This window comes from Diabrotica virgifera, chromosome 1 (assembly GCF_917563875.1).
Source record: "Diabrotica virgifera virgifera chromosome 1, PGI_DIABVI_V3a".
NCBI lineage: Eukaryota > Metazoa > Arthropoda > Insecta > Coleoptera > Chrysomelidae > Diabrotica > Diabrotica virgifera.
The window spans coordinates 167,454,123-167,474,961 of record NC_065443.1 but is presented as its reverse complement, the minus strand read 5'-3'; the positions used below and the strand labels follow the sequence as shown (position 1 = coordinate 167,474,961).

At 33.3% G+C, this 20,839-nt stretch overlaps 1 protein-coding gene across 5 annotated transcripts in view; it reads right to left on the bottom strand.

Annotated features, from left to right (window-relative positions):
* The window catches only part of LOC114338775 (centrosomin), a 652,106-nt gene that overhangs the window by 52,791 nt on the left and 578,476 nt on the right, over nucleotides 1-20,839 (bottom strand). For all 5 annotated transcript variants that reach the window (XM_050641722.1, XM_050641725.1, XM_050641721.1 and 2 more), the window contains 2 exons: nucleotides 13,627-13,956; nucleotides 1,719-2,230 (listed from right to left, as the gene is read on the bottom strand). In XM_050641722.1, the coding sequence (XP_050497679.1) occupies nucleotides 1,719-2,230; nucleotides 13,627-13,956 (842 nt within the window). The remainder of the gene's footprint in view (nucleotides 1-1,718; nucleotides 2,231-13,626; nucleotides 13,957-20,839) is intronic.

Below are 20,839 nucleotides of genomic sequence, written 5' to 3'. Positions count from 1 at the left end.
TAGTGTAGTTTGCAGAAGCATTAGTTCAATCATATTTTTGCAACTTGTCTTTTGATTCCTTCGCCGTTTTATTTATTAAATAACAATGTGTAATCAGAGATTGAAAATCGTTTTTCTTCATCTGCGCCATTTTGTCACGTTACACATTAACCTTATGCAGCTATCAAAAATATATTAATGGATACATCGCGCTAAAGTTTGATATGCGTGCCTAAAAAAGACTTTCCAGAACTAATATTTTTTGTTTTTGAGATCGCAGCGCTTTAAGAGGAAAGAGTAGCGATCAACAGGTAGCGAAAACGGGTTCCAAGATTGCGGCTGTAATTTTGAATATTTTTTCGAGATATTTGGCACACGTATTCGTAATATAATAAAGAATGGCGGTACAGAGCCCAATTTGAAAAATATATTAATATGTGGAAATTACTCTGTAATTAAATACAATATTAAAAAAACGAGCATGTACCGCCATTAAGAAGAACAAAAAAATACACTTTCTTCAAATAAACTTTTTTATCCGATGCCTAGATTTTGTGTCATTTTGGAACTACTAAAATTTTTTATTTCATTAGTAGTTCCAAAATGACACAAAATCTAGGCGTCGGATAAAAAAGTTTATTTGAAGAAAGTGTATTTTTTTGTTCTTCTTAATGGCGGTACAGGCTCGTTTTTTTAATATTGTATTTAATTACAGAGTAATTTCCACATATTAATATATTTTTCAAATTGGGCTCTATACCGCCATTCTTTATTATATTACGAATACGTGTGCCAAATATCTCGAAAAAATATTCAAAATTACAGCCGCAATCTTGGAACGCGTTTTGACTACCTGTTGATCGCTACTGTATCACCTTAATTGGTGCAGTAGATTACTTATCGGACAATCAGATCCCTGAATTTTGTATTGTCGCAAAAGTAAACAAGGGCATCGTATATGAATAGGCAATAAAACAAACCCACTGCGGTTGTTTAATGAAAATACTTTTAGAAACTGTAATATATTTTGCTTCAACAAAGTCAAAGGAAATCTCCATTATCATTCAGATATAAGTCCCATTGTTTAACGAATGTACAAATTTCTGCTGGTAAAATAAGTTTAGCGTTTGCTGAACCATTCTTTCAACCATTCTTTCGACAGCAATTTATACCTTGACGTCCGAACTGAACTGACGCCAAATAATGTCAATTATAATGGATCAAATACATACGGCTGGTGTTCTAAAACATCCCACTTCAAACGTATAACTATACTTCGTTCGCTTCAAAGATAAGTTAAGACGCAAGTTTCAGACGCCTGATCGATGGGTTTGACGTGTCGTTACAGCTTGTAATTGGTCAGCTTGTTACAGCCATTGGAATTTATAACCAATGACAAGCTGCGACGACACGGCAAACCCGCCCATCAGGCGTCTGAAACTGGCATCTTAGCTTACCTTGAAAGCGAACGAAGTATAGATCTATATTATAGAAGTCAAACGTTATTTTGCAGAAGTTTCATATAACTTGTGCGATTAACAGCGTTGACGTTAAGATCAAGAAGCTGTTTAAAATCCAAGAGGAGCATAAACTGGTATTAAAAAATATCGTTGCCGCCACTTTTTCTACTCAAGGTTGAAATCGACATACATAATAATAATCATACAACTAATTTGTTAATAATGCCATAAATGTGTAAAGACCAGCACCACATTGACCTATATTAATTTTAATATTACCTGCTCAGTTCTTGCTCTAACCATGTTTTTTCATTGGCTAACTTAGTTTTCTCCATAACGGCTTCGGAATATTGCAAAGTAGTCGAATCTAGTTCTTTCCTCAAACCGATAATTTGTTCTTGACTTTCCGCGACCTTGTTATTAAATTCTTGTTCTTTTGTTTTGTACGATTGTATGGTGGACTCATAGCCTGCAACAACATCATTAAGGTTGTCTAATTCGTGTATTAGTCTGTCCACTTCGGCTAATTTTTCTTCAGCGTCCGCTCTTCTGATATAATTTCTTGAATAATTATCTTGAACTTCTGTAATTTTTTGGAGGAATATTTGAGAACACTCATTTTCAATTTTATTTACTTTTTCAGTTGCCTTGTGTTCAACCTCATTAAGAGATTTAGCGTGTTCTGATTCTACTTTTTTCACAAACTCTTCCATTTCTTTCTTTAGCACTACTCTCAATTCTTCACATTCTTTTTGTTTTGTTTCCACGTCTTCTTTGGTTTTTTCTATAATCTGAAAATAAAATAAATAATATAAATAAACTGAAAAAGATTAAAGCGCTGAAATATAGCGAATTAAGAAATAAAAACTGAATGCACTTGTGCTGAAGATATACCGGATATATTAAACATGGTAAATCGGTGTAAAAAAGAAAAGGATGGCGAATACAATAAATAATTAAGTCTTACCGAAAATTATATGAAATATGCGTCCAAAATTAAACAAAACGTAAAAACAAAATGTTAATTAATTTACGCTTAGAAAAGCCTTGCAATATTAAGAAACGGAACAACATGGAAGAGAGTCCGGTCCTGAACATGGTAACACAAACTGTGTTTACATTTCAGTCCCAAAAAATCATCTTTTTTCAAGTAGTTTATATCCAAATAAACTTGAAAATAAGCAAAAAGTAATAGTATATAGTGCAGTTACCTTACGGAATAAACCAGTGAGTTTTTATTATTTATTTATTCAAAACATTACAAAGCATACCGTTTGTAAGGTTAAGTGACGGCCGAAAGGCCAGTTCTCGGAACTAGTTCTGGTTCTGAAACTGGTTCATAATTACTAATGAGTATACCAAATGATACCAGATCCGACCTAACTAATTTGTCAACAATCATGACTGAAGATCATCAACAACCTCAAAACAAAACCTCATATTCAACTGTGCTTAACAATGCTTCTTCAATTCAATTTCCTTCAAAGCTGCAAGCAATTTTATTTAATTCGCTACCTGATACTAAAATAGAAGAGTACTTAATAGCACTTGGTGAAGTTGTTCATCCACGGAATATTTTATTTTCATCAAGGCTATCAAATAACAGAATATGTATTTATCTCTCCAGCGAATCCCTGGTGGAAAAATTTATAGGTCTGGATCCCGCGTATTAAAAAAAGTTGATTAATAGCAAGCTGAAAATTTGTTAATAGCTTAAGGGTGTCTAGTCGGATAAACTTTGAAATATGCGAACACTGAAACAGGGGAAGTTTTAACTGTGGAACAGGTTAAAAATTTGGAACGGACACACCACGAAAACGGCACATGTGTTTTGTCCGACAGAACAGACTTAAACTCTCCGAACAGAGATTAAACTCTCATGCAAAAATCAGAATGCTATTTATCACCAAATGGGCGTTTTAATGAGTGGAACATGTAGACTATTTCAAATGACAGGAATTATGACTGGTGATAAATAGCAGTCTGATTTTTGCATGAGAGTTTAATCTCTGTTCGGAGAGTTTAAGTCTGTTCTGTCGGACAAAATAAATGTGCCGTTTTCGTGAGGTGACCGTTCCAAATTTTTAACCTGTTCTACAGTTAAAACTGCCCCTGTTCCAATGTTGGCATATATCAAAGTTTATCCGACTAGACACCCTTAAGCTATTAACAAATTTTCAGCTTGCTATTAATCAACTTTTTTTTCATACGCGGGATCCAGACCTATTATGTCCGGTCCAGCAGAAATAACAATTAAAGGCGAAAATCTAAAAGCACGAAAATTGATAACTCCAAACGAAAGACTGTTACTATCGGGTGTTTGCCCTTCTATTCCACATATTCTAATAGAGAATGAGTTAACCAAATTCGGTCTTAAATTAATGTCACCTTTAACCTTCCTTAGAATCGGTAGTCAACTTCCAGAATTTCAACACGTCCTCAGTTTTAGAAGACAAACTTATATTCAACCACTTGCAGATATAGACCTTCCCTCTTCTTTCTTAATGACATATGATCAAACTTCGTATCGCATATATTTAAGTTTAGATAAACCTTCATGTTTTATATGTAAGAACACAGGTCACATTGCAGCAAATTGTTCAAATCATAATCAACAAAACGATTCCTCTCATATCCAACACCAACCGCAACAACCAATACAACAACAACCAATACAACAACAACCAATACAACAACAACAACCAATACAACAACAACAACCAATACAACAACAACCACAAGAATCCCCCAAGTCTTTTCCATCACCCCTAGAAATGGAACCAAATCATCCAGTCAGTAATTCTAATGCCGAACCTTCACTTAACCAACAAACAGATACTAATTTAATGCCCCCCGTATTAATTATGGAAACTAATTGTATATCTAAGGATCAGTCAACGACCAATAAGAGAACAATTTCGGAAATTAATACTACTCCATCTCCCACTGAAGAATTAAATAAAGAATTTAAAGTACCAACACAAACCAAAAAGAAACAAAAAAAGCAAACTGAATCTACCAGATCAATTCAGGAAATAATGATGCCAACAAAAACAGTATTTCACGATACGTCAAATAATTTTAACTTAACATATGAACAAACACTTGACTTTTTTGAAAATTATACTAGCTCGACTGATCCCATTAGTTTATTACAAACATACACAACGGATATACCCAACTTTATTTACATGTTAACAACAATTAAGCCATATTTTACAGAAAAAAGCATGAAAACCAAATGCACTAAATTAATAAACAAAATCGAAAAAATGCTAGACGATCCCGCTTATCAAGATAGTGATTGTTCGACAAATTCAGGTCCAGAAATAAACTAAAATCTTCGAACCGATACTACAATGGAATGTTAACGGGTTTTATCCCCGTTTAGAAATGCTTAAACATTTATGTTCAATAATCTCACCATCAATAATATGTTTACAAGAAACAAACTTTAAAGGATATCATAGTTATGACATGAAGAATTATTCTTGTTTCCATAAAAACCGAGACAACGCAAATATCGCTAGTGGAGGAGTTGTTACGTATGTTAACAAAAAATATGAATCAGAAGCATTAGTAATCAATAGTAATTTAGAAGTAGTAGGAGTATCAGTGTCCTTTCCACAAAAAATGAATATCTGTAATATTTATATTTCACCTGACTTACCTATCACAGAAGCAGATATTTCAGATGTATTAGATCAGATTCCCACTCCCAGAATAATCGTTGGTGATTTTAACAGCCATAATCCAATATGGGGATCTCTTGGAATAAATTCCAAGGGCAAAATTTTAGAAAACATAATTACCTCAAAAAACCTAAACGTACTGAATGATGGACAATCAACAAGATATAATATTCATACAGGTACTTCATCAGCTATCGACCTGTCATTATGTGATCCTGTACTGTCAGCAAAATTTTCATGGGATGTAATTCCGTTTTTATTTGGAAGTGATCATTATCCTATTAAAGTCTCTTTTAACAGTAATTATGAAGATACTAATACAACCCCAATTCCAAAATGGAATCTAAAGAATGCCGATTGGTATTTATTCAAAAAGTATACTCAACAGAACTGCCATAGCTTAAAAGAAGTCACCGAAAATCATCATATAGATGAACTTTTGAATTCGTTTATATCATTAATCCATCTTGCCGGTGAAAATCATGTAGGTAAAACACAAACTCTACATAAAAGAAATTCATTACCATGGTGGAACGCAGAGTGTACTGATATAATAAAGAAATATAAAAAATCCTTTAACAAATTGAAACGTCACAAAACACTTGAAAATACTATAGAATATAAGAAGTTACGGGCTCAAGCTAGATATATAACTAAAAAGAACAGAAAAAAATCTTGGCAAGAATTTATGTCCTCTATTAATTCCACTATGCCTATAAGCACCGTATGGGAAAAGGTTAGAAAAATATCTGGAAGTAATACCTATAAAAAGATTCCATTTCTATGCAATAACAAACAGATAGTAACATCTAATAACGAAATAGCAGATTTATTAGCAAAACAATTTGAAATGAACTCCAGCAATAACAACTTTTCTAAAGAATTTATCAATACCAAGATGATTTCGGAAAATAAATTAATAGATTTTAATTGCATTGAAGATAATCCTCTTAATATAGCATTTACCATGGAAGAGCTTAATCACTCTTTAAGTACCAGCAAAAAATCGGCGCCAGGACCAGACGATATTCCTGTTAGTTTCTTACAAAATCTACCAGATAATGGAAAACAATATCTTCTTAACCTATACAACAGAATTTGGACTAATAATGAGTTTCCCACAAAATGGACGCAGGCGATAATAGTTCCATTACTAAAACCAAATAAACCACGAACTGATCCCGAATCCTATAGGCCAATTTCGCTTACCAACACAATGTGTAAAATCTTGGAAAAAATGGTGAATAATAGACTAAGGTGGTTTTTGGAAAATAATAAATTAATAATCAATGAACAAAGCGGCTTTCGCAGGAACAGATCCACTATAGATAATTTAATTGACCTAGAATCCGAGATAAATGAATCGTTTGCAATTGGACAGGAATGTCTTGCGGTTTTTTTCGATATAACAAAAGCGTTTGACATGGCTTGGAGATATGACATTCTTAACACACTAAGTCAGTGGGGCGTCAAAGGTAACATGCTATATTTCATTCAAAATTTTCTTAGTAAGAGACAATTTAAGGTTAAGATAAATGGTACACTATCCAGCACTAAAGACCAAACAAATGGAACACCTCAAGGATCTGTTATTAGTTCAACACTATTCTTAGTAGCAATAAACAAAATCTTAGAAAACTTTCCACAACTTGTTAAAGCGAGATTATACGCTGACGATTTAGTCATATATTCAAGAGGAAAAAATATTCTTTCTATACAGAAAAATTTACAATGTGCATTAAGTCACCTTGAAAACTGGTCGAAAGCTGTAGGATTGCAATTCTCTACAACCAAAACTAAATGTATTTTATTTTCAAAAAAACGGCAGTCTACAACTCCAGATCTTCAGTTATATGGAAACAACTTAACTTATGTGGAACACTTAAAATTTCTAGGAGTGATCTTTGATAAAAAACTATCTTGGAAGTACCACATTATGCACATTAAACAATCCTGTCAATCTGGTCTCAACTTAATGCGTACACTGTGCAATCGTAATTGGGGTTCAGATTGTAAAAGTTTGATTCTTATTTACAAATCTCTAGTACGATCCAAACTCGATTATGGATCAATTGTATACTCATCTGCAAAGAAGACACTTCTTGCTCAACTAGAAGTCATACAAAATACAGCATTAAGAATAGCCACAGGAGCATTCTGTACTAGCCCCATTAATAGTTTACAATGTTTAACCGGAGAACCACCTTTAAATTTCCGAAGAATGTACTTGTCATTAGTCTACGCATCATCCATATATGCAATAGAATCGCATCCCACTTTCCACCACACTATTGAAGAACGTTTCAAAGAAACTTATGTAAATAGAAAAAGAACTAACCCCCCCTTTTACGAGAGAATCAGAAAATATCTCTCTCTCAATAATATTCAGTTCCCAAAATTTTTTAATCAGACAAATACAGTTACTCCTCCGCCCTGGACCTTTCCTCCTGCAATATGTGATCTAACTCTTTCTAAATACAATAAGCTTGATACCCCCCATGCAACAATTAATCAATCTTTTCTCAACATACTTGCTTCTTTCCCAGATCATTGTTATATTTATACAGATTCATCTAAGACTGCTGATGGTGTGGGATCGGCAGTTGTAGATTCAAACACTATATTACAATTTAAATTATCTTCCACTTGCAGTATTTACTCTGGAGAACTATATTCAATTCTGCAAGCCCTCATTCACATTCGTACTCAAAAAATTCCAAAATCTGTCATAATTACCCACTCTCTCAGTGCATTACAGACGATAGAACAGTTATATACAAGTAATCCTATAAGTATTTTAATAAAAGAACAATTACATTTACTGAAGAACACGATGCAGCAAGTAAGCTTTATATGGGTTCCATCACACATTGGACTTTAAGGAAACGAAAAAGCAGATTTCCATGCCAGAGAAGCAATACACAGTGCGTCTTCAGTGTTAGTGAACTTAGTGCCTGTTTCCGATTACAAACCATTCCTTAAAGAAAAAGTGTTAAACAAATGGGAAAACGAATGGAATCTTTCACAATCATCTCTACACACAATAAAGCCCTCAATTGAACCTTGGTGTGAGATAGACCTAAATCGCCAGCTGTTTGTGAAGCTAAATCGTTTACGCATAGGGCATAGCAGACTTACTCACAGCTACCTAATCTCTAAGTCAAATCGCCCTATTTGTGACCTGTGTAATTGCGACATCAATGTAACACATATATTAATAGAGTGTCCTAAATATCTTAATGAAAGACAAAAACACTCCATACCTCTCAATATAAAAGCAGCCTTAGGATCACACTGTAAGCTTACGCATTTGTTTAATTATTTGAAAGACATTAATGTTTTAAACAAACTATAACCACTGTTAACATTTTATAAACCCCATTCTTAATTTGTAAGTTATGATATTGTTACCTAAATGTGAACTTATGTAATACCTAATCAAAATGCTATTAGATTTAAGTAACCATGTATCAATGACAGTACAGCTAATAACCCAAAGTGGTTGATGCTGATAATAAAAAAAAAACATGGAATGGATGGGAATGGTTTGGAATGCGAACTTAGCTAAGTTTTTCCGTGGTTCAGTCCGCTCCATTATTCTCTGGAATATTTTCTAAAGCCGGCCTCAAACGACTCGTGTACTTCGCAAGTACAGAATTATTCGCCTACTTGGAAAGTATACGAGTTTGCGATTGCAATGACAAACAGGGCACTCACACGACGTGTACAATTTACAAGTACGCGAGCGTAAAGATTTGGCTTAACGACCTTCACAAATGAATCCGTGGTGTAATTACTAATAAATAGACCAGGACATTTAGGACAAAATAAATCGATATTTAAATACAGCACGTAGAAAGTTACAACTTTTTTCATTGTGTTCAGGATGACACCACTGCCAGTAAAAAAGTCAACAATAGAAAAATGGCTGGAAATGCATAGTTGCATTTTAAAGTGCATAAACATGTCAAAATAAGTGTATTAGGGCCAGATTTTGTTACTCGGGGGTTTTTGGATCGCTGAGGACGAATACGCCATCAGAACTGACCGTCGGGACACCTGGTGTCCAAGTTCACTGCTAAGGCACGTCATCTAGAGTTTAGAGGGTTTTCGGCACTAAATTTATGCAAACAGATTACCCGAGTTTTGGGGTAGCTGAGCAAAAATACGCCATCAAAACCGATCCCCCGTTGCACCTGATGCCCAAAACCCCCAAACTCCTGAAAATAACATGCCTTAGCATTGTGTACCAGGTGGTCGGGGAGTCGGTTCTGATGGCGTATTCGTATTCAGCGACCCCAAAAACCGCCTACTTACGAGGATCGGTACGTATTTTCGGCTGCAATGCTATTCAAATGGGGATTCATTTTTTTCGAATCCTGAGAAAACTAATAAGTATTTTTCAAAAATTTAAACGAAGAATGAAAGATTACGTTATTAGCGAGGGTCGAAAGTCCCTGAGAACTTCTATAATGTTTATTATAATAAGTTACAGAGGTGAAAAACTAAGAGAAAATGTAGTGTGATTTTTAATTTCAAATATCTCATTCGAAAGAAACTTTTTATATATTATAAGGGACTTTCGGCCCTCGATAATAATTTAGTCTTTCATTTTGTGTCTAAATTTTTTAAAAATATTTATTAGTTTTTTCAGGATTCGAAAAAATGGACACCATGTCCGTGGAAATCGAACGTTCGCTATCTTTGTCATACAACGCACTCATTCGAATATAATGTTATGACAAGACTCAAGACAGTGACAAGTAGAGATGTGTCCGACCCGCTATTTTGATATAGCAGTTCATTCTGCTACTGCTTTTTAACGCTTTTACGATGATAATAAACTCAATCAAAGAGTTATTTATTAAATAGTATTGATAGTGTATTTGAAAAGTAATAATTGATTTAAGGCGTACAATTAATAAAAAGTTATTTATTGTTTATATATTATTTATGGAAAATCCAAGTATTTCCAAGTATTTTTATAAGAGTTTGTTCCGATAACCATAAATAGGTGCGAGTTTAGCTATAAAGTAAAGTGCCCATGGTGGCATAAAATGTAGTAAATGCTAATGCTTCAAGTACGTACTACATTTTTGAAGATTTCACTAAACATAAAAAGCATTTGCTTTTCTCCGTAGTATTTGCTAGTATTTACCAGCCTACATAGAAGAATGTACTACGCTTTTGAAGTATGTGCTTGTTTAGTAGTATTTTGCTTCAGTTTAAGTGAAGTTGGTGGGTGGACGTCTTCGGCGTAGGTATTGTTTTGTTACAATATGACAGCATTTATGAATGTGTGTCATAGAAAAATTTACAAACTAAGAAGAAGATTCTTAATTTTTGGGTCATTCTTTTATCAAATAAAATTTAATAATTGTGAAGAAGATTAACAAATAATAATTTTTCATTTTTATCCTCGCGTAACTCTTTGTCGCTTCGGATCTGAGTCACTCATTTTGACTCATGTACAATTCTAATAATTTGGTACGTAAAAATGTGAATTCACAAATCACAAGCACATGGAAAATTAATTCCATCACGATTGGTGTAATGCAGACACGGCTGGCGCTACGCTTTTTAGTAGATACTTCTGGTCAGTAGTAGGTACTTCTGTTGTGTAGTAAGTTCTTCTCAACAAACGCACCTACTTTTATGTAAAAGAAAATGCTACAAAGTAGTGACTATTTGCTGAAGCAATAGCATCTACTACGTTTTATGCATTCCGCCCATTTTATTGAGTGAATTATTAAATGTCGGCTTCATATTTTAATAAAGATGATTTTAAGATTTTATAATTAAAGGCTTCGCTTTTTACGGAGAGTTTTAACGTTTTTCTTTCTCGAAGAAAAATAATAAAATGATATTTTCGGCTCCTTTTCCTAAGTGACTTCTCTATTGAGGTTGGCGGTCAATATGGCAAATTTCTCACTAATCTGGGCTTGATGAATTAAGTCATTTCCTGTTGTGTGGGTCCAATCTCTGATGTTTCGGAGCCAAGATTTTTTCTTTCTTCTTTAACCCCTTTTACCTTCGATCTTGCCATTTAATATTAGCTGGAGCTGCTCAAATTCCCTATGGCGCATTATGTGTTCTAGATATGACGTCTATCTAATTTTGATAGTATTGACCAGATGAGGACGTGTGTTTATTATTCTCAGTAATTTTTCATTCGTGGTTCTGCTGGCCCAGCTTATTCTTAAAATTCGGCGGTTCATCCACATTTCGAATAAATTCAATTTGTTAACGTCATACTGTTTTAATGTTCAGGTCTCGCAACCATATAGTAATAGAGACCACACATTCACACATAACACTTTAGTGTTCTCAATCTTATTGTGACTGATAGCTTGGGGTTACAGAGCATTTTACGCATGTTCATGAAACCAGACCTTGCTATTTCGATGCGTCTTATGATTTCTTTTCAGTGGTCTAGTTGAGTATTTAGCTCTTTGCCCAGGTATATGAAGCTTTGGGAACACTGAAGAATGACTTTAACAGCCTGTGACTTTCTTCTGATAATATGTTCATCCATATCTTAAGTTTGTCTTCTGTTTCCGCTAATAAACTTTTTTTCTTTTTCGACTATTTGTATAGTATATAAATAATGGTAACCACTGAATACATAATTAGTGAAAAAATAATCCTATCATTTATACAAGTAAAGGTTATCCAAGAACATTTAAAAACTGAACGAAACCGAAATAGCCATCTCTACCTTTCTAATGACAATGTCACTGTCAACCTAATGTTTACATCTGCAGTTTCCATACCAGTGAGAATTTTACTACACGTAATTTGCCGTGTAAAGACAGAAAAATTAGGGATAGCCGTAAAATATTTGTGAATTATGTACCCATAGCCTTAATCTATTTGCATACATTCAGTGCCGAAAACTTTAAAAACTCCAGAAGATGACGTGCCTTAGAAGTGACCACGGGCACAAGGTGCTCCGTGGGTCGGTTCTGATGAGTATTCGTGTTCAGCAGCACATAATCCGTTTGCATTAATTTAGTACCAAAATCCCACGAAACTCCAGAAGATGACGTGCTACAGCAGTGACACTGGGCAATATGGGCTACGGGGGGTCGGTTCTGATGGCATATTCGTATTCAGCGACTCCACAAACCTCCAAGTAAACTGATTGCATCAATTTAGGGCCGTTAGCCCTCGAACCTCCAGATGACGTGCCCTAGCAGTGACCCTGGGCACCAAGTGCTCCGGGGGTAGATTCTGATAGCGTAGTCATGTTCAGCGACCTCAAAAACCTCGCGAGTAACAAAACTTGGCCCTTAATATGCTTATTTTAACATGTTTATGCACTTTTTAATGCATGTTAAGAACTTTAAAAAGCAATTATTAATTAGGCATTTCCACCCACTTTTCTATTGTAGACTTTTTTCCTCATCCTTTCCTTTATCATCCTGAACACAATGCAAAACTAGCAAGTCTCTAGGTGGTGTATTTAAAAATCGATTTATTCCGGTGTTTTTAGTGCTAAATGCACTGGTCTAAATGAATAGTCGCAGTAAATGCCAATTATTTATACATTTCGTTTGACCGCCTCTGCAAGTATAGACAAGTATGTACTTCGCAAGTGTGCGAATAATCGTGATCCCTTTGACTCGGGTCATTTTTACCGACAACAGTTGGAAGACGAACGAGTGGCAACGAGTGACACATAATTGTACGAGTATACGCTCACTCACTCAGACGACATGGCAAGTATACGCAAGTGACGATTATTCGCCAAGTACACGAGTCGTTTGAGTCCGGCTTAAAGACGTGTACAAGTATGTTCAGTTTTACGGTTGTTTTCTGTACGAAATAGCATCAACGCAGATTTGTATTCCTTGTGTAACACGAAAACGAAAAAAGACTGAAACCATCAAATAGTTGCGTTCTTTCACGAAAGAATACACGTTGAATACATGCTTTAGTAATAATAAATTACTTGTATACTAAATTTTTTAAACCTTGAAACAATTTGGGTAGTTTTTATATTTTTGCAATCTTTTATGTAATAATAATTTACTATGAGTTACTTCCTGACAAAATTTTGATTTAGCACAGTTTTGAACACAAAAGAGTCCTAAGCCCTCAGCTAGGAATTTATTATTTTTAACCCTTCAAAAATAATTATTTTGGTTGTCTTCCTTTAAAAATCAATAAAATGACAGTTAACCATACAACTAGGCTTGGTCAAAATCTAAACAAAGAAGCTAACTAGATCCCTGAACTTATTGGAACTTATGTAAAAGACGAGTATGTGTGTAACACCAAAATAAACAAAAAGTGTTGAATACTTGAGTTTTAAGAATTTAAAGAAAAGCTGTTGAACCAAATGATTAGTTTATAAATAGGGTATTTACTAACAAAGAAATTACGTAGATAACCGATTTCTGATGTGAATTGATCTAAAGAAAATACTTTAGTGGACAGAATACTTACTCCAAGATTTCTTAAGAATATTCTTACATTAAATATTTACTAACCTTTTCCAAGTTATTAGCCATGCGAAGCTTTTCTGTTTTTTCAACTTCAAGAAGATTCATTAAGTTTTGTACTTTCTTATCTTTAACAACTGAATTTTCCTTTAATTCGTCCTTGGAGTTCGTTAGCTCTTCTATTTGTTTTTTGAGATCAGTTACTTGGCTTTCCAATTCATTTTTGATAAGTTCGATTTGTAGTATCTTTCTTTTAGTTTCTTCTAAACTGCTCTTTACTTGTTCGTACAATTCCCTTGCTACCATTTGTTTCAATTGTTCTGAACGCTGCTCACATTCAACCCGAAGCTCACCTACTTGATGCTGAAGTTCGGCAACCTGCAAACAAATTATAAAGAGTTTAAATTGATATTTAATTATTTACCATAGTTATTGTAGAAAGGGTGAAGCACTACAACTACCTCGGCACCATTAGGCCAGGGTAAGCCAAAAATATACCCTGTTCGTGACACTCGAACAGCCAGGGTACTGAAGCGTTTTTTCGACAGGTAATACCTATGAGAACAAATTGTAACTATTTCCTGCGTAGGATCTGGCGGCCATTTTTATTTATAAACAATTTAATGTCAAAAAACGGCATTTTTTCCTTTTTTTTCAAATCAATGGAAAACAGTGGATCTTGTGGTTACTTTAGTACGAACATCTTCGAGAGCATTGAAAAAGCTTTAAAATTACGTATTACAAAGGTTCATATACTTATTTATTGTTAATATAATTGAGAAAAAAGGTCCAAATTGCAAAAAAATTAATTTCGCAGTAAATATTGTAAAAATTAGGGCACAGCTTTGAAAGTTTTGTCAAATGAGGGTTCTCTGGTGCGTAATATGTGACAATAATTTCGAAGCGATTCATTCAATTGTTTAAATTTTATTCAAATTGTTTATCCAAGAGTGTTTTTTTTTGCAATAACAGAAAAACAGAATGTTATAACCATTCTGCAGGTGTCAAATGAAAGATCATAAGCTAAACTTTCAAACTTCTTTAAAAAAAGTTAATAAAAAAATGCATTTATTAGTAATAAATAATTTTTTCTACGACCGTTTAATAACATGCTCATTATTCGCTATTTTTTCATAGATAATAGCACCCATTACTGTACCCGTGAGTAATAATTCATTACTCACGGGTCATTACTCACGGGCTGAAGTTAGATTCAAGTGGCGCATGCCACTTTTAATATTAATCGTATATAAACTGCAAATAAAATTACTTAAACTTGTTTATTTAATACAATAATTATTGTATTTTTTTATATATAATTAACTTCGAAAAATTTTTAAAGGAATTTTAGCTGTCAGTATATTTTTTACGTTTATATCTTGTTTACTAAAAATTTTGACGTTTATCATTTATTTTAGTGACAGTGTCATTAGCGCATTTTGTTTATGTTAATTGTAATTTATAACTAATATTGTGTTTATTTTTCTAGTTATTTTGTGTTAAATATGTTATAACATATTATGTATAGTATATTGTTCTGAAGCTATTTCCTTGTGGCATTTTTATAATCAAGTATATTCAAATGGGAAATAAGCCACAATTTTACCTAAAAATGATTTTATTAACATTTCGACGCCCAAGTCGGGTGTCGTTGTCAAAATACAAATGAATACTCAATTATTAATAGTATATTATTATATGATATATAGTTAAATTATATACGTCCACCGACAACAGCCATTTCCTATTTATTAAATTCACTGACAGTAGGTACAAATTTAAGCTTATAATTTTTCGGAAACGAATAGAACTTATAGAACTTATATTGACTATTTCTAGTTGTATTTTTACAATAAATAAGAATTTGGTAATAGTAGGCAACCAATTATTCAGCCACGTACTAGGGGTAAATAGCATTTAGGTATTTTTGTAAATTATTATAATTTAAATCTCGAGTAGTTGATAATTAAATTTTTTACTAATTAAAATAAAGAAAGGTCGTAGAAAAAGTATAGTATTCTACTCACATGTAATGGCTATTACTCACGATGATGAAGTTTGCGACACGAGCCGTAGGCGAGTGTCGTAATTCATCATTACATGCTCGTTGAATAATATACTAATGCAAAAGTCTCGTCAATTTTTCCTTATAAACAATTTGAATATCTTTCTTGTTATGACCGGTACAAATTTTTTTTTACACATTCCAAAAGATTTCCTTTTTACACGAACTTTAAAAAAATAAGTTAGCCTATGTCAATTAGGGCCAAAGTTAGCAACATTTTTTTAAAAATTTACAGCTAATTTGTTTATAATAAATAAGGATCGAAAATACCGCTCTTTCTTTTTCAAAGACACGAAGTATTCATAAAAAAATTTTGGTTTTATTTGTTCTTCAAGGGAGTCGTCAGTAAAGCTTCAAAAATGAAATACAAATGCGACCCGCTTGCAACCGACGAAGTAGAAGCATAAAATCCGTGCGACCTAAAATTGAAATATCAACTTCAAAATTCTACAGTTTTTTGTATCTTGGGAACCAACCAATGGATTTTAATAATTTTTTTAAATTTGTATGTACTTTTAAGTACAAATACAGTTGATTCGTAAATTATAATAAACAATTTAATTTGTTTAACCTTCGTCGGGCGGCAAATTGTAACTTTTGAGTTTTCAAATTGTGATAACTTTTTTTGTTGAAGAGATAGAGACTTGAAATTTTGTGGCATCTCTACATTTATCCAGTAGATTACGTCAGCCAAATATAACAAAGAAATATTTATTCAGTTACCAGCAGCGGGCTTAAATTGTTCCTACCCCCTTAAACGACGGCATAGGTACATTTGTACCTTGTATTTTTTTTAAATGAATGTTATAAAATATCAATAAATTTTGTATTTAAATGATAATCTATTTGAATCAAAATACAAAAATGAATGTTAGTTTGGATTTTCGCAACACATACATGTCGTTTTAGACAAAGAATGTGTGTCGCACATAGGTAGAAAATATACTACACAACTTTTTCTCGTTTTAGGTTGTTTTTTCCGTTCGTTTTGACAAACATGGCAACTTCCGGTTATTGGAGTATATCCACGAATGCTGTGAGATACTTGAGGAAGAGTATCTACAGCAAGACAACGATCTTTAGAAATATCCTTCAAAAACTTCTTACGTTGGTCGTTTGTTTTTTGTAATGGATTGTGCTCTCGATCTCGATATAATGTAGGATGCTAGGCCAGTGACGTCAATCATATTATAAAAAAAGGCTAAGAGCCAAAGCAATGTTAGATTTTTGACCGTATACTCACCCAGCATTTTATCCGTGGTATCAACATCCCTTTAGTTTTACTCTAATACTCAATCATCTCCGGCTACTTGTCCTGTTATATGCATGAACGAGAGTAACACTACTGCTTTGTTTTTCTTTAGCAAATAAGAGCATTCATGATTGTATGCAAGATTTGTGTAAAATTTGTGTATTTTCTTGCTTGCTTGCATATTGATAAGTAGAAATCTCTTATTTTTTCTAATTGAGCCCACTAACCTCATGTGACATGAATTCTAGACTTTAGCTAGTTTAAAACTGGTAAAAAGTTATTTGTGATAATATTTCATCCAGAACCTTTAGAAGACGTGACCAGATCCAAAACTGTTCTTTCGCCAACATTAAATTGTCGGGAACCATTTGCTGTTTTTCAAATATAAAGGTGAATTTGTATTGGATTTGATGGACTACAAACCCAAAATACCATGTATAGTGGGTTAGTGAGATATATATTGTGTAAATTGTGTGCGGTCTCTAAACGGAAACAGTTGTTCATCTATGCTTATGCATTTTGATGGTTTGTAGCCTTGGTGCACATTTTTATTCAGCATTGTTCAGGTATCTCGTACGAGTGCAGCCTTATCGGCTTTTTTGCGTTATTGGCGGGTATTTTCGTTGTCAATTTTTATAAATCTTCGCATGAGAAACGATCCCGAGACATTGCTGCACGTATTAGTGACAGAGACTCCATATTCCACATCTCTCACAAGTTTTCTTTGTTGATTCTATTCTATGTATACCTCTGTTGTCGGCATTTCGGTAAACTAAATTTAGAATCATTATTACTTATGATAATTTTTAGGTATACACGTAAGTATTGACAAAAACCAAATAACTAAATGTGGATAAAATCTATTATGTCTCCAATTAAAATACAATACAATGCTACTCTTTCTAGAATTTGTTTACGACCATTATTTCTAAGTTTATTGTTGCAGTAATTTCAATAATTTACGATAGATAACAGGGGTCACTTAAAAGCGGCTTCTAATCTTTGCTTGTAAATCCGTACATTGCCGATATTATTATCTATTTATTGCAATATTAAACAATTTTTAACCAACTATACCAGTAATAAATAATATTATCTTAAAACTAACAAATATTTCCCTTTAGATTAAGGAATTTTTAAGAAAATACATAACAGGTACAATTATTGTACCTATGCCGTCTGTTACCGGTGTAAAATTATACCGCTCGACAAGGGTTAAACAAAAAAAAACATTTTATTTAATTTTTTACCGTGTTTTAGCTGCACAATTATAAATGTAAAACACTGTACTTATTTAAAAATAAAAAAAAATAAATTGAAATGTAATAATTTAGCTCTCCAGGCCTAGAAGGCCCATGGCTTGGAAATAGCATTAGAAATTGAAATGTATGTTTTTATAATAATTTCATAAGGTTTTCACATATATTTTTAATTTAAGGCATGTTTTTTTTTTATTTAGCTAATGCCTCGACAACTATTGGCCATTGGCATGGTAGGTACGGTGAATTTTTGCAGTTAAGTACCTAGTGTCATGTGTGGTGTGTGTGTTGAGTGTCTTGTTACTTTGCAAAGTCGACGTCATTATCTTTGCAAAGAGACGCTAATTGTATCCGAATGTCTGCGGTCCCTCCGGTGAGTACCGATTCCACAAGGACAGAAACTATTTTCATTTATTAATTTATAATAAACGAAAAATTTCTGACCCTGGTGAGATTCGAACTCACGACCATTCAGACCTTTCGATCCAAAGGTAGGCGCTCTTACCACTGAGCCACAAAGAGGGTTTTAAGGCATGTTAATGATTTGTTAAACAGTCAATTAAAAGATTCAAATTACTGAACTCTAAACAAATTTATAGAGTAAAAGTCGCACTTTTGCATAATTATTTATTTCTAATAAGTGCACTTTTTTAACTTTTTTTAAACAAATTTGAAAGTTTAGCTTATGCTCTTTCATTTGACACCGGCAGAATGGTTCTAACGTTATGTTTTTCTGACTTATGTGATTGCAAAAAAAGCTCTCTGGGATAAACAATTTGAATAAAATATAAACAATTGAATGATTCGCTTCTAAATTTTTGTCCCATATTATGCACCAAAGAACCCTCATTTTACAAAAATTTCAAAGCTGTACACTAATTTTTACAATAGTTATTGCAAAATTAATTTTTTTGCAATTTAGACCTTTTTTTTAATTATATTAACAATAAATAAGTATATCAACCTTTGTAACACGTCATTTTGAAGCTTTTCCCATGCTCTCTAAGATGTTTGTTCTAAAGTAACCATAAGGTCCACTGTTTTCCCTTGATTTGGAAAAAAAGAAAAAAGGCCGTTTTTGACACTAAATTATTGTTTATAAATAAAAATGGCCGCCAGATCCTACGCAGGAAATAGTTACAATTTGTTCTCATAGGTATGTCATGTCGAAAAAACGCTTCAGTACCCTGGCTACTCGAGTGTCATGGAAAAAACATTATTACCCTGGACTACATAATAAACGAAGAATGGACCAACAGCCAAGAGATAAGAGCTCGCATCGGAAAAGCTAGATCCACCTTCAACCGGATGGGACTTTTTCAATAGCCTCTTTCAATAGCCTCTTTCTTGGTATAAAAATAAGAATGATGCTATGCTACGTCTCCTCCGTCCTTTTTTATGGTATTGAATCGTGGACTTTGAACAAAGATATGTGCAGAAAATTGGAACCATTTGAGATGTGGCTATATCGGAGAATACTTAAAATCCCGTGGACTGACCGAGTCACAAATGAGGAAGTCCTCAAAATAATGAAGTAGAATCAAGAGGTACTAATCACCATCAGATCTAGAAAGTTCCAAATTTCGGATACATTATGCGAAATGAATCCAGATAGGCCCTCCTACAAGCCATCCTACAAGGAAAAATATTTGGAAAGTGGGGTCCAGGAAGAAGAAGAACATCCTGGTTGAAGAACCTGAGAATCTGGTTCAACACAACACCATCTGAAAGTTTATGAAAAAAGGCATCCTTTTAAAAAAGGGACGATTTTAAGATCCATCGAACCGGAGATATTTTTTTAGTTCACAGCGCAAATGTTTTAGGCAGATTGCCTTTGTCAAAAAAGTTCAATTATAAAAAGATTGCTGTTCGCGGTTCGAAACCATTTTTTTTTAAATAATTTGGATTATTTTAAGACAGAAGTTATTCTTGTACTTCCTTCAAAATTCTTACTGCTAAAAGCGTAAAAAACAAATAAACAAATTAAAATTTCGAAAAAAAATTTTTAGGGTATTTGAGGCAATTTTTCAATAGGTTGGACATCGAATTTAAAAAAAAAACAAAAAAAATGAGATAAAGTTTAAGTCAAGTAGTTTCAAAATGCATAATTCTATTTTTTTTATCTTGCAGAAGTCAGTTTAAAATATCCATAAACAAATTTATATACCGTTCCGTTTCGGAATATATAGATTTGACGAACGTCTGCGCTTTACCGTTCGAAACACATTATTTATTTTTTACCCACAAGCTGAATATTGTCTAAGCGGCAGTTTCACATAGCAGTTCACTGTTACCACAGCGACTGTTAGGTAGGCGTGGTTTGACTGTCACCTTTTCTTCGTTGTGAATCATACCACTTCGATCGCAGTAGATTGTTATAAGAATTACTGCGATAAGTAGAAATAATTCTAGTTTTGCTATCGCAGTAACTTATTTATAAAATAAAAATGGCGAAATCTGGCGAAAACACATTACGTTCTCGGGCGAAAAAAATGTTTTTATTCATTTAAGAGCAAGGATGCAATTGAAAAAATTGCGGAAAATGTGGGTATAGCTTATAGAAAAAGGAACCCAAAAAAAGAAGGTAGCATCCATAAGAGCAACGTATCTACTAGAAAAAAAGAAAATTCATGATAGCCAACCAACAGGAATGAGCACAGATGATTATTTACTGTCCAACAGTGC